The 15451-nt window shown below is 40.2% G+C and overlaps 1 protein-coding gene across 3 annotated transcripts in view; it reads left to right on the top strand.

Annotated features, from left to right (window-relative positions):
- The window catches only part of Tcp11x2 (t-complex 11 family, X-linked 2), a 548041-nt gene extending 536546 nt beyond the window's left edge, over positions 1-11495 (top strand). For 2 of the 3 annotated variants that reach the window (XM_039100256.1, XM_008773460.3), the window contains 6 exons: positions 65-285; positions 3762-3898; positions 6406-6623; positions 6723-6904; positions 7970-8133; positions 11065-11495. In XM_039100256.1, coding sequence (XP_038956184.1) covers positions 65-285; positions 3762-3898; positions 6406-6623; positions 6723-6904; positions 7970-8133; positions 11065-11297 — 1155 coding nt within the window. In that variant the 3' untranslated portion in view covers positions 11298-11495. Of the gene's footprint in view, positions 1-64; positions 370-3761; positions 3899-6405; positions 6624-6722; positions 6905-7969; positions 8134-11064 lie in introns of those variants that run through there. The other variant, XM_039100257.1, reaches the window with a different exon arrangement.
- The last annotated feature ends 3956 nt before the right edge of the window (positions 11496-15451 follow it).

Genomic DNA, 15451 nt, shown 5'->3' with positions numbered 1-15451 from the left:
CAGTGGGTGCGTGTTTAGGATTCTGACTATAATGTGGCTCCTTTGGTTTTTCTTTTGTGGGCAGATTTTAATGTCACTACTATTACCACGTCAGAATCGTCTAAGAAATGAGATTGAAGAGGCACTGGATTTGGATCTCCTCAAACAAGAAACAGAGCATGGGGCTCTAGATGTTCCTCATCTCTCCAACTATATCCTCAATTTGATGGCCCTCATGTGTGCACCAGTTAGAGATGAAGCTGTACAGGAACTCGAGAGCATAAAAGATCCAGTACAGTTACTGAGGCAAGACTAGAATCGTGCTCTCTTAATGGATCTTTTGTTGTTAATAATGTGATATCTCAGTATGAGTAAATTATAAAGAGAAAAGTAAGTATTTTGGCTCTCATCCTCAAAGTCCAAGGTTGAGACTAAGGGGCTGCGTCCAATGAAAGCATTGTTTCTGGTAGAATCTCAAGGTGATAAAGAATATCACAGGATGAAAGGAGAGGGAGAGGGGAGGGAAGGAAGGGGGAGAGAAGAGAGGGAGAGGAGAGATAGACAGAGCACAGACACACACACAGAGAAAGACAGACAGAGAGACAGAGACAGACAGTCAGAGACAGACACAGAGAGACAAAGAGACAGAGATAGAGAGAGACAGAGACACTAAGTTTTTCTGTTTTTGTGAAATCACTTCTATTCAATAATGGTAGTTTCTAGCCCGCCATACTTGTGTAGTCTGGGTGATGGTCTAAAGGTTTCATTTATAAACTCCATAATTGTATTAAGCTTTCTACCCTCTCAGTATCTCACAGTTGGGCTTGAAGTTTGCTAGTTTTTGGATAGCAACCTATTTTCAAACTATACCATACTCTTCTCAAATCTATGTTATTATGTACTATGAAAAAAATTGAGACAAATATTGTAATACACCTCTGTATTATGCTGAAGGCTAACAGTTTTTCACTTCTATTTTCTACCTTTACTTTTTAAATTTTAACAATTTATTTAAAATTATATTATTTTACGTTTATGAACATCTTGCCTGCCAAAATGTATGTATGTGCACAATGTATATGCCTAGTACTTGCTGTGTCCAATAGACAGTGTTGGATCTTCTGGAACTGGAATTCTTGATGTTTCTGACCCACCATGTGTGACTATTGGGAATGACTCTAGTTCTCTGTAAGAGCAGCAAGTACCGTTAACAACTGAGCAGTCTCTCCAGCCACTCTTGTGTAATATTTTTGAGTTTCTTACTATATACAGTGAATACTATTATCCCTATTTCAATCCTGCTGATCCACTTTTTCTTCCCAATTACTCCTCTTCTGAAGTTTGGTTCTGATTTTATTCAGTATATGTCCAGGGGTCTGCAACTGCTACATGTTCTGGGTGGCAGGGACCTTGCCAGATTTAGAGGATTGCATTCTCAAACACTCCTCTTCATCCTTTGGCTCTAACAATCTTTCCATCCTCTCTTCTATAATGCCTGCTGGGCAATGGCAGCTGTGTCATATATGTCTTCTTTATATGTGGGCACTCAACAATCACTTATTTTAACATTTTGACCAGCTGTGAGTCTCCATATTAGCATAATATGTAAAACATATTCTATGTCCCAGGCTGAGAAGCACTACTAACTAACACTTTTTTACTCCCTTTCTTTTTAGTTGGGAAGGGCAGTGTCTCCAGTTTCTTTTGATGCCATGTAAATGGTCATTTGGAGGCCATACATTTTATGAAATGCTCTTAAAGCATTTAAGTGTAGCACTAATTCTACAGATTTCTGTCCATCCCAACTCAAGTGTTCTTCTATTTCTCCCAGTCTAAACTCTGCTGAAACAGAAATGAAGACTCTCAATGTTTCGCAGCTAAAACAAATAGAAAAGAAAAAATGATATTGTTTATGAATTGGAAATTAATCACTCATACTTCAACCTCTTATAGATAATTGTTAGTGCTGGTTTTTCCTTCTAGTGACTACCCTTTTCCAAATGTAGCCACTAGCCACAGTGCAAAGAGCTCTAGAATGGTTGTTGAAATGTCAGACTATGTGTCTCTGCTTCCAACTCGCCCTTTAGCCTTTGGTCCCTGAATGGTGCATTGATTTATGTCTTAGTCTGTTTCATAAAGAGTTTTTTTATAGAAGTGATGTTTGAATAGTTTTTGTCAGGGCAATGTCAGCCCAATAGTTTTATTGGGCTCATTCTTCTAAGAAATAGTTATGAATTTGAGTCTCTGACTTGTATCATTCTGCCCAGGGAAATTCTATAGTACTGAAGTCTTGGAGGCTGCCCAGCAACTCCACTGGGCATTGCCATGTGCCTAGATATAATACCTCCATGGCAGATTTCTGACTAGGCTGCCAGAGACTGTTAATTGCTTCGTAGCTCATGTATTCTGAATACTTGCACAATTAGTACCACCAGGGCATTACTAAGGCTTACCATTGTGTTTTCCAGATTTTTCAGTAGAATAATTGTCCAGCCTAAGATACACTTCAGCTTGTTTGCCCTATAGTGGTTATGTTGACTGAAGGACAACTATACTGAAACTCAGAGAGCAGAGCCTGTAGTATTCTTGGCAAGCAAATGGTGACATCCAGTTAGTACATCTCTGTAATCTTACAATAAAGATTCTTACTTGCCTTGAAGGTCTTTGAAATTCACTGGAGGGTATATTTCCCACTGCTGTATGACCAGCATAGAGTTTCCTTCTATCCATACTCATCTCGTTAGAAAAGGAATTACTTGGGTATATTTGGTTGGATCTTACTGGCTTTTTACTATATACATTGTCAGGCTTTACTTTTTCAAGTTAGTCTACCCTTCTTATGTTTCAATTATGAACCTCATCTTTAAGTTATTTTTTTTTCTTTTCATGTATTTCTGCATGTGACTAAAAGTAGCCAGGTAACTCCTTCAGTATCATGCTGAGAAATTTCACTTCTCTAATGTCTTAGGGCATTGCTCTCAAAACTTACCTTCTGTAAAGCACTTTGAACATGTACACAATTCAAAGCTTTTGCTAGTTCCTTTCTGTTTTCCTGTAAGACTTCTTATTTTCTTTTGAAACTTCTTTGTAATGTCCCTTAGTACCTATTTCTGCCAACATTTTGATAATGAATATTTTAGTAAATGCCTAGGAACATCAAACATATTGCAGATATTCTTTCCTTCTTAGCCATCACCCAAGCCATCCTTAATACCCCAGTCTCATTAACAAATCTTTTTTCTAGCCTGTTTCTCCAAACCTTTAGATTTTGCCCATTTCCCACATTTTCAGTTATTTAGTGGATCAGCAGTCCTAATTTTCAATATTACTCTTTTCCCTTAGTCTATTATGTTGTGCTCAGGCAAAATACTCAATTTTCTGTAATTTCTAAAAAAGCATAGATTTATTTCTTACAGTTCTGGAGGATGGAGCATTGAATACTGAGTGACTGCATTTGGTGAGAGTATTCGGGAGACGTTATAACATGGTAAAGAACATTACATGGTCAAATAGAGCAACATTAAATTCTTAGCCTCACATCATTTTCTATTAGAATCCACTTATTTGTAAAACTGAAGCCCTCACAAAACCTTGCCTATCAGGCCCCTACTCAAGGCAACTGAATTTTTTTGGATCACATACTATCTATTATTGACTGAAATCAGTACTTTCCAGCCCTTTTCCTATTCTCAATACTGGGATTTTATTATTCTTTCCTTGAGCTACACTCTTGAACACTAGATTTCCTTTCAAACTAACTGTTCTGTATTTGTCTGTGACAGGGGTATCTTCCAAGTTCTAGGCCTGATGAAAATGGACATGGTGAACTATACTATCAAGAACATTCGACCATATTTACAGGAACATTCTATACAATATGAACGAGCTAAATTCCAAGAACTCCTTGACAAGCAGCCTGGTGTGTTTGAAATTTAACTAGAGGTGGAAATTGGCTTCAAATATTTTTACAGTGTTTTTCTATTTTGAATAGAAAGTTTACTTCTTGGATCAAGGGTTAAGAGAAGCAAAATTTTCCAAGACAGAAAGGCCTATTCAAATCACTTTTTTAAAAAATTAAATTTATTCTTTGATAATTCCATACATACACATGGTGCAATCTGATTAGTCTCAAGCCCAACCTTTCTTGTGCCCTCCCACTACCACAATTTCCCTTTTAAAGAATCCCCTCTTACTTTTCTGTCTTTTTGTTTTATGACCACCTGAGTCCATCCACTGGAGTAGGAACATCTCACTTGGTAGATCATTGAATGACTCTCCCCCTCCAGTAGCCATCGAAGTAGTTCCTGAAGGACAGTGCAGCCCCATGAGCCCTCCCCCTCCCCATGATTGGGTTTTGACAGATCCAATTTTATGCAGACTCAGTGCAGCCTAACTATCTCACCTGCTTTGAGAACACAATTGCAATAACCATGCCATGTCCAGAATATAACAGACCATTGCCTTTCTCTCTGTCATCCCACTTTTGCACTCTTTCTGCCACCTTTTCTATGACATTTCTTGAGCTTTGAAGGGGGTGTGATAGATGCTCTGTTTAGAGCAGAGTGGGCAACAGTTACTTACCCTTACAACTTTGAGAAACCACAATCTTTGAACTAATTGCTGTTTGTGGCAAAAAGAACTTTCTCTGATCAAGGCTACAAAGAACACATATTTGTGCTTATAAACATAAATACTTAGAGGTAAGTTGACAGCATTTCTATTTAGAAAAATGAAGGAAAAGTTCATCCTTAGGAACTATGAGTTCCTTACTCATAAGTCTTTGCCAGGTCTACAAAGCCACATGTGAACTCCCTCCTCTGGAGTAGGCCTCACACCCTATTAGAAAGTTGTTGAGGACTCCTCCATTGTTGGTGGGATTGCAGACTGGTACAACCATTCTGGAAATCAGCCTGGAGGTTCCTCAGAAAATTGGACATTGAACTACCTGAGGACCCAGCTATACCTCTCTTGGGCATATACCCAAAAGATGCCCCAACATATAACAAAGACACGTGCTCCACTATGTTCATAGCAGCCTTATTTATAATAGCCAGAAGCTGGAAAGAAGCCAGATGCCCTTCAACAGAGGAATGGATACAGAAAATGTGGTATATCTACACAATGGAATATTACTCAGCTATCAAAAACAATGACTTTATGAAATTCATAGGCAAATGGTCGGAACTGGAAAATACCATCCTGAGTGAGGTAACCCAATCACAGAAAAACACACATGGTATGCACTCATTGATAAGTGGCTATTAGCCCAAATGTTCAAATTACCCTAGATGCACAGAACACATGAAACTCAAGGATGACCAAAATGTGGATGTTTCACTCCTTCTTTAAAGGGGGAACAAGAATACCCTTGGCAGGGAATAGGGAGGCAAAGTTTAGAACAGAGGCAGAAGGAACACCCATTCAGAGCCTGCCCCTCATGGCTAGATAAGTTGGATGAAGCAAAGAAGTGTAGGCTGACAGGAACTGGATGTAGATCTCTCCCAAGAAACACAGCCGGAATATGGCAAATACATAGGCAAATGCCATCATTAAACCACTGAACTGAGAACGGGACCCCCGTTGAAGGAATCTTAGAAAGGACTGAAAGAGCTTAAAGGGGCTTAAGACCCCATATGAACAACAATGCCAACAACCAGAGCTTCCAGGGACTAAGCCACTACCCAAAGACTATACATGGACTGACCCTGGGCTCCAACTACGTAGGTAGCAATGAATAGCCTAGTAAGGGCACCAGTGGAAGGGGAAGCCCTTGGTCCTGCCAAGACTGAACCCCCAGTGAATGTGATTGTTGTGGAGAGGGAGATAATGGGGGGAGGATGGGGAGGGGAACAGCCATATAGAAGGGGAGGGGGAGGGGTTAGGGGGATGTTGGCCTGGAAACCGGGAAGGGGAATAACAATTGAAATGTAAATAAGAAATACCCAAGTTAATAAAGATGGGAAAAAAAGTTGTTGAGGGCTGGAGAGATGGCTTAGAGGTTAAGAGCACTGACTGCTCTTCTGGAGGTCCTGAGTTCAAATCCCAGCAACCACATGGTGCCTCACAACCATCTGTAATGAGATCTGATGCCCTCTTCTGGTGTGCCTGAAGACAGCTACAGTGTACTCACATACATAAAATAAATAAATCTTTAAAAAAAAAAGTTGTTGCTTTACCTACATGCTGATCATGCTGGTATAGCACTAGTTGGCAGATCTGGCTTGGAATATTGATTTGTATTGGGGTAAACAGGGTCCACAGGTTGGCTTGGAGTTTGCCCCCAGCTGCGTCCATAGTGCCTTCTTTTACTATGAAAGCTATTCTGGAAGGAAATCATCAGTTCAATTCTAGCTTTGAAAATGAATGTTAAAGTCTCCAACTTTATGCCTGGGAGTTTAAACATATGTGTTCCCTTCTCTTTCATAGATCTCCTTGATTGCACCACAAAATGGATGACTAGAGCCGCCACAGAGCTTATTACATCACTACCAAGTATATCTGTCTCTCCGAGCACCTCTTCTGGCACAATAAGTGCATTTCCATCTCCAAAGCCTGACCCGGATCCGCCTAGTCTTACAACAGTGTTATACCAAGGGTACCTAAATCTTGTTCTCAGGGACCATGGGAGCGAAGAATTCCCTGAGGTATGGATGTGTGTTCAGGCATTTATTTTGTTATTGTTTTCATAGAAGCCCCCTTATAGCTCTCCTTTCCTAACAGCCTGTTCTTTCTTGCCTAAACAGACTCTGCTGATGGATAAAGCACGACTGCAGAATATGAAATCCAAATTGCGCCACTTGACCATTCTAGCCTCAGTTTTACTTGTGGCAAGAAGTTTCTCTTGTGGTGTTTTATTCAGCTCGCCAGAATTTGTGGATAAATTGAAATGCATAACAAAGGCTCTAACAGAAGAATTTAGCTCCAAGTATGTTTCATTGGTGTCTCTCTTTGTCTCTCTCTCTCTCTCTCTGTCTGTCTGTCTCTCTTTCTCTCTCTCTGTGTGTGTGTGTGCGCGCGCGTGTGTGCACATGTCTATACAAAGTCATTTGTCTATGCAAGTGTGTGTACATGTCACATGTCAAGGCCAGGGGTCAACTGCAAAGGTCTTTCTTTTGTTGCCTACTTTATTTTTTTTGAAACATAGTCTCTAATGGAACTTGAAGCTGACTAATTAGGCTAGGCTGCCTGAATTATAAGTTCTAGTAAACCACCTGAGTGCCGTGATTACTGTCACAAACCTTCACTTCTGACTGTGGAACTATGCTCAGGCCCTCATGCTTGTGCAGCAAGCACTTTACCAAGTGAGCAGTCTCAACAGATGTCTTATAGATTTCTTTTAGAATGAAATATAATATGACATTTAGGCCATAAACAGGCAGTATGATATTCCATTATTCTTCACACAAAGGATTTTTGTAGCCAGATGCAAAAATATTGTTGATATTTTAGGTTTGCCATAGATAAGTATAAAATCTTTTCTACCCAGAAGGAGAATAAGATGGTCACTCTGCTACAAATATTCATTACTATGTTTTATAGCAGAACATATATATTTCATCAAAGGACAGTGGATTTTTGTTATTTATACCCATGGCATACAGAGATTCCATATCAAAGTATAAAGGAGAAATAGAAATTTAGTGTTATTAATTTATTTGCAGTGTTTTTGGTAAAGTAAGAATATCTAAGAATACATTTTCAACAACATTTAAATGTTCACTACTGAAAAGAATATTGAATGCCTCTTGGAATGTAACCAAACTCTTGTCCAATATATATTGTTCCATATAGTTGGCATATAGTACTATTTATATGAATAATTTTGTATCTTAAAGCTAATAACAGGAGTATTTTACATGCTCATTGATTCACGTTGTCTATTGATGGTGAGAGAATCACAATTTCCTTGGGACTGCCTAACTTTTAGTATAGGTCTTTCTGGGTTTGGCCCCTATGTCAAAGAAACTATATTTTTGTCTTCACTATCTAGGCCAGAAGAATCTATGTTAAGTGTGAGTGAACAAGTATCTCAGGAAATCCATCAAGGTCTTAAAGAAACGGGTCTAACTGCTCTGAGCAGTGAAAATAGGGCATCACTTGTAGGACAACTCCGAAACATTGCCAAAAAAGAGAATTGCATTCGTACCATCATCGGTAAGAGTCCTGAAAGTGTTAAGAAATAGCAATAACCCATTCAGAGCCTGCCCCACATGTGGCCCATACATATACAGCCACCCAATTAGACAAGATGGATGAAGCAAAGAAGTGCAGACCGACAGGAGCCGGATGTAGATCTCTCCTGAGAGACACAGCCAGAATACAGCAAATACAGAGGCGAATGCCAGCAGCAAACCACTGAACTGAGAATAGGACCCCCATTGAAGGAATCAGAGAAAGAACTGGAAGAGCTTGAAGGGGCTCGAGACCCCATATGTACAACAATGCCAAGCAAGCAGAGCTTCCAGGGACTAAGCCACTACCTATATACTATACATGGACTGACCCTGGACTCTGACCTCATAGGTAGCAATGAATATCCTAGTAAGATCACCAGTGGAAGGGGAAGCCCTGGGTCCTGCTAAGACTGAACCCCCAGTGAACTAGTCTATGGGGGGAGGGCGGCAATGGGGGGAGGATGGGGAGGGGAACAGCCATATAGAAGGGGAGGGGGAGGGGTTAGGGGGATGTTGGCCCAGAAACCGGGAAAGGGAATAACATTCGAAATGTAAATAAATATTCAAGTTAATAAAGAAAAAAAGAAAAAAAATAAATAGCAATAACATACAAGGTGGGAGTTAGACTCTGATCTGAGACTTACTGAATACTTTAAAAATGGAGCCAGGAAGTTGTGGTATGTAGAGGAATTTTAATCCAGGAATATGGCTGCTCCGCCAAGAGACCACGTCATAGAACTGTCTAGGTCTGTGTGATGCAGGCACACTCTTAGCACACACCTTTAACCAAAACCAAAGAAGGTAAAGTTAGTTTGTAGAAGGAAGCAGCCATGTTTGAAAGTGACCTCTAATTGAAGGGCAGACAGAGTGATGAACCAGAGAAAGAGTTGACAGAATGGTCAGAGGTGGAATAGATCCAACTCACATGTGAATATGAACAGACAGGAAAAAGATGCTACTTACGAGAACAGCAGAGGGGGGGAGGGGAGGGGAGAGAGAGAGATAGAGACAGACAGACAGACAGACAGACAAAGGGAGAAGAAGAGGAGTTTTTACCAGGAGAGTTTTACAGATACAGGTTGCAGTTGAAGACAGAATGAACCAGAGAATGAGAAGGAGCCAGAAAATTAGAACAAATTGCCCAAGTTAGTTTGAGTCCAAGGAGAGCAATTCAGTCAGAGGCTGAGAGAGAAACCGGATTCAATCAGTTAGCTTGGAGAGGAGTTTGGACCAGAGCAGCTGAGTTGAACCAGCCAGCTAGAGTTCAGAAAAAGTTAGAAAGGTGAGCTTATTCAGCAGTGACCCTCAGAGATGACAATTATATCTGGCAAATAAAAGTTATTTTTACAATGGTACATGCCTTTAATTCCAGCACTTGAGAGGCATAGGCAGGCAGATCTCAGTGAGTTCAATACCAGCTTGGTCTACAGAGATACCTCCAAGAAAGTCAGGGCTACACAGAGAATCCCTGACTTAAAAAACAAAAACAAAAACAAAGCAAAACAAAAACAAAAGGTAAGTTGATATTTGGAAAGCACTTTAGTTTTACTTTTCTTAAGTGCAATATGCAATATTGAAACAGAACTCTTAGTTTGAAGAATCAAAATACAGTTATATACATATGTATTATATATATATTATAATATATAAATTAACAGCTCACATGTGTGCGTGAGCACACACACAAACAGAGAGAGAGACACAGAGAGAGACACAGAGAGAGGATAGAACCACTACAAAACCCTATGTTAGAAAACCATCCCTACCCAGGATTTAAGGTACTTTACAGGTTCCTATTCCCTTTGTTGGGTATAACACTGAATTATAATGTAGGATAGAACATACTATATTGTGGAATAGACATGGTAAACGTGGCCAGTTTTTATATTTTATTTTATGCAAGAGTATTCTATCTGCATGTACACCTGCATGCCAGAAAAGGGTATTGGATCCCACTACAGATGGTTGTGAGCCACCATTTGGTTGCTGGGAATTAAACTCAGGTCCTCTGGAAGAGCAGCAACCAGTGCTTTTAACCCCTGAGCCATCTCTCCAGGCCCTGGCTAGTTTTCTTTTAACTTCTTACGTATATGGGTCTGAACTTAGTATACCAGCTTTAATGTATGTTCTTGGCATTGCAGGTGTGATGTTTATGACAATCTTATTAGGCAAAATTCATACTAGTATCTTAATTATAGATATGTAAAATAGCTTAAAGACATAATCCAATGACCACAAGCCATTATTATCTTTCTGATTTTTACCAATGTGTCTGTGTGTTTGTTGAGGGTATGTGCTGTGGATCAATCTCCATACCTTGCATATGCTATACAAGCATTTGGCTATTAAGTTATACCTCAGGTCCTATATTATCTTTTTTGACAATTCATTATCTTTTGGTGTTTGATGGTATGTCTTCACTGCAAACAGAACTGAAATAATATATACAAATGAGCAAAGGAATGTCTTGATCACTGTTCTATTGCTGCGATGAGACACCACAACTAAGGCAATTCTCATAAAAGAAAGCATTTTTCAGTCTCACAGGCAGAGTCTATTAGCATTATGGTGGGGAACATGGTAGCTGGCAGGAGTGGTACTGAAGAAGGAGCTGAAAGCTACATACTGATATGCAAGCAAAGACAAAGAGTCGGGGTCTCGCGTGGACTTTAAAAATATCAATGTCCCTCTCCAGTGACAGACTTCCTTGAAAAAGGCCCAATCCCCTAATCCTTCTAATCTTATTAAAAGGTTCCACTCCTTGGTGACTAAGCATTTAAACATAGAAGCCTACTGGGGCCATCTTGTTGAGACAACCGCAGTGAAAAAAAATAGAAAACTTTGGTGATCAAGACAGTGAGCTGTCAATTTCTTCTGAAACCTAGTTCTACTTTCTTTTCCCCCATGACAGAACAACGGATACATTTATTTCTGAAGTGCTGTTTGATTCGAGGCATGCAAGAATCTCTTCTGGACTTCCCCGGAGGCCTTCTTTTCATTGAGCCAGAGCTGGCAGAACTGGGTTGGAAGTTTGTTAATCTGATGCATCACAACCAGCATGTGTTTAGCCCTTACTATGCTGAAATCCTAAAAAATATCATCTCTCCGCCCAGTACAGAAGAAAACGAGGAAAAACCTTTCTGACAATGCTGGTCCCAAGTCCTGGCACCAGGAATCCAAAGAGAGGTCTCCTTATATTCCTGAAATAACATCACCTGTGGCCAACAACTGAGGTGACCCTCTTCATCGTCGTTAACAGCCAGGATGCAACTGTAATGGCCAACCATACAAACTCCAAATGGCCCAATGCCCTCCGTTAATAAATTCTTGGGCTGCAAGAAAGCATCAGTGTCTCCTGTCCCTTTCCCCTCAAGTATCTGAAAAACAACCAGGCTCTCACTTGTCGCTTCAATGGCAGATCAGTTTTCAGTATGGTAGACTGGACAGGCATCAAGGCAATGGCATATTCTTAACTGAAAAAATTCCTTGAGGGGTATAAAAATTCTATGTGATTTTCTAGAATTAAGGTACTTCTGAAGTCAAAAACGTACTGAATTACAAAAGAGGATACAGAATCACAATTCTGCTACCAAAGTTCCCTATCATTTTCAAGGCTATCACCACATCCTATTTTGGTACGTAGTTTGAAGCATCATGAAAATGAGAGTAGCTGTTTAAGTTCAAGTGAGACCAAGATTTACCAACCGTAGCATTTCTCTTTCTCTTTCTTTTTTCTTTAACTTGGAATCTTTTTTAATTCTTTGGTAGAGCTATTATGAATATTTTACATTTTATATGGTTTTTTTAACAGAGGAGATAAATACCACAGAAACAAAAAGTAGCATGTAGCTAATACTAAACTCTTCCAAAACAGAAAATATGTACACCCTTCCTTTGTGTATAGACATTATTGTTGTTATAACAAATACATTTGCTTTCATTATTCTTTTAGCTATTAATCCCTTTCACATTGCTTCCCCTATAAGCATTTCTCTTTCTAAACTGATCCTACAGATTGGCATTGAAGTCCCTGGTAGTGGCCCACACCTAGGAAGTTAGATCAGTTATTTACTTGCGTCAAGTCCGTTCTTGCTCCTGTTCTGTAATGTAATGATGCCTCTGTTTCCATATCTCTAGGTTTAGAATACTTCATTCTTGAATGACTACTGTATTCACAAAGATAGGGCAGTCAGCATGCTGTTATCACTTCTGTTCTTGGGCTCTTAAGTGCTACTTATGATCATTGGCTAAGTTAGCACCACAAATGTTATAGGTTAACAGAGACTTTAGTTCATTTTCTGAAAAGAGATTCACCCTGTGATTCTCAGGCAAAGTGAAATAGACCAATTCCATAGGAAATTAGACCAAGGTGAGATTTTTGCTTGGACTTGATTAGAATGTAGAAAGGAAAACAAAATTTGGTATCTTTTGTTCACCTATTGTGTTGAATTATTATATATGAATGATTGGCGTTATAAAGACAAGTGAAAATTAGTAAAGTGAAAACTGTAAGTTTCCCACCCCAACATCAACAGGTTTTGAAATATAAGATCAAGAATACACTATCAATGGATATATAAGCAGACCCATTAAGAACCTATAAGAAGAAGTTTATAAAAGCACATAACCCAAAGGAAATACACTGCAAATATTAGTGTCAGGGAATTGTGGAAACATGATAAAATGGCCAAGGTTTTGCTTAATTTCTGGAAGAAGAATGGAATGTATGAATACAATTTAGGGCAGCAGGAAGATCTGGGAGGAGTTGGGGGAGAGGAAAAACACAAACAAAACATACTGTATGAAAAACATTTTTAATTTGAAAGCAAAATCTAAATTTAAAGAATAACAGTTTAATACTACCCAAATAAAAACACAGAAAGTGGGGTTGGGGATTTAGCTCAGTGGTAGAGCGCTTGCCTAGCAAGCGCAAGGCCCTGGGTTCGGTCCTCAGCTCCGAAAAACAAAAACAAAACAAACAAACAAACAAACAAAAAAACCACAGAAAGTGGAACGGAAAATACAGCCTTTAGGGGATATTACTTAAAATAGATATAAAATTTATGGCTGATAACTTTACACACACTTATTCTCAGCACTTTGACAGATTTTGAGTTTCTGCATTGACTACTGACCACTGCTAAAACAAGCTTCTCTTATGAGGTCTGAGAGCCGCCCTAATGTACAGGAAAAATACAGGTCTTCACAGGGCACTTGGGTCCTGGGTTTGTTCTGTTAGCAATGTGATAGTAGCAGGTTCACCACCCCCCACTTTCGGTGGGGGGAGGCTATGAGGTCCTGGGCTATGGGTTCTTAGCAGTATTTACATTATTGGGCTCTCTTTCCTCCTGTGAAGTGGGACTAAAATCCAACCAGAATGTATTTGGTCATCAAAATGGCATTTGTGTCAATATTCCACCCATGGGCAATAATAGCTGATAGGGTTCACAGCTGGGTAAAACTGTTGGTCACCTTTCTCTCCCTGAAGACTTATGTAGCAACTTTCTGATACTGTAAATGCCTATCAAATGGGAAGAAACTTGATTTCTACATGTCCTGTGACACAAAAGTCCATGATGTTTTTTCAGCAGGAGAACCTTACTATCAAATGCTGTTGGGCAACCAAGAACAACGATGCTCTTCTGTATTGCCCGGGAGTTTCTGACAACTGTTGGGGTAGATATCCTACACCTGGCACTGAGCTTTTTATTACCCAACTTCCGGGACCATTGTTCACTCTGTAGCAGTTATGGAATGCTATTAAAAAGGTAGAGAAAAGAATATCAAAGATTCAAAGGAATAGGGTGACATACTGTCGCCTAGAAATGACAGGACAGATGTACTCATGATTTCCTAGCAGGTATGGGTGCTTGTACAACATCAAGCTGGTCCTCCTCCTGGTTCTTTGCTTTGGACTTTTAATAAATCTCTTCTTCATTTCTCCCTCACATCTTCATCCAAGCACCAGTAAAGAAGGATTTCCTCTTCTCCATCTCTCTCTCTCTCTCTCTCTCTCTCTCTCTCTCTCTCTCTCTCTCTCTCTCTCTCTCTCTGTGTGTGTGTGTGTGTGTGTGTGTGTGTGTGTGTGTGTGTGTGTGTGTACGTGTACATGTTTGCTTTCAGACCTGGGAAAAGGAAGATGGATGCATACTTTACATTCTAAAGCAGACCTGGCCTCCAGGTTCACCCAGCATCCTTCAGTACCTACCTTGCACACCCTGCCCCCAACCCTTAACTTTCCAGCCCAGGGGCTGGGCTGCAGTTCTCCCCCAAGGGTTTTCCTATATAATCCAGACATTTTGGTCTCCCAAGGTCTCTTCTGTTTCTCCTTTGTACCCCACTCTCTCTTTCTTCTCTTTTCTCTCAGCATAATGTTCTTTTTCTTCCACATCCTCTCTTTTCGTTCCCATGGTGACTCCCTGGCCCCTTCTTTGAGGCCAGTAAACTTCCCACCCCACCCCAGAGCAAAGTCTGCACGTGTGCATGGTACACACACACACACACACACACACACACACACACACACACACACACACCTGGCTTAAATTGGTTCGTTTTACCAGCAGAAACTAATATATTAAAACACTGATGTACTATCACGGTCTTTTAGATGGGCCCAGTGAGAAGGGAAGACAGAAACTATTAGGCAATTAAAGGTAAAAGGACCCTAAAGAGAAGTAATCCTAGTCTAAAAGCCAGAGATATTTCTGGCCCACTTGACAGCCTTGTCTTTGGCAGACGTGCCAGAAATATTTAGGGCCTCTGATCTCACATCTGACTCCTAAAGGATTCTAGTATATCTTAATCAAAGTTCTATTACTGTGAAGAGACTGTGAGCAAGGCAACTCTTTTAAAAGAAAGCATTTGGATCTTCCTCACAATTACAGAGGATTAAGTCCATTATCATGGCGGGGAGTCTGGCCTGTGGTGAGCTGGCATGGAACTGGAGTTGTAGCTTATCCACAGGGAGAGAGAGAGGTGGTGGGGAGGGGAGGGAGACACAGGGACAGAGAGAGAGAGACATAGAGGGAGACAGAAAGAGTAGGTAACTTGGCCTTTGAAACCTCAAAGCCCACTCCCAGAGACAAGCTTCCTCCAACAGAGCACATATCCTCCTTCCTGGCGGCTCATCTACTGGTAACTATGTATGCAGATATCTGAGCCTAAAGGGATAATTTTAACTCAAACTACCATATACAGTTAGTTGCCTTTTCAGAGGGGTGAATGGAGACTGAGGAGGAGTGAGTCTGGAGGAGAGAGGATGTGATAGGGGCAGACTGGGAGGGGGAACTAAGGTT

This window comes from Rattus norvegicus, chromosome X (assembly GCF_036323735.1).
Source record: "Rattus norvegicus strain BN/NHsdMcwi chromosome X, GRCr8, whole genome shotgun sequence".
Taxonomy (NCBI): domain Eukaryota; kingdom Metazoa; phylum Chordata; class Mammalia; order Rodentia; family Muridae; genus Rattus; species Rattus norvegicus.
This window is presented reverse-complemented; position numbering and strand designations above follow the sequence as displayed.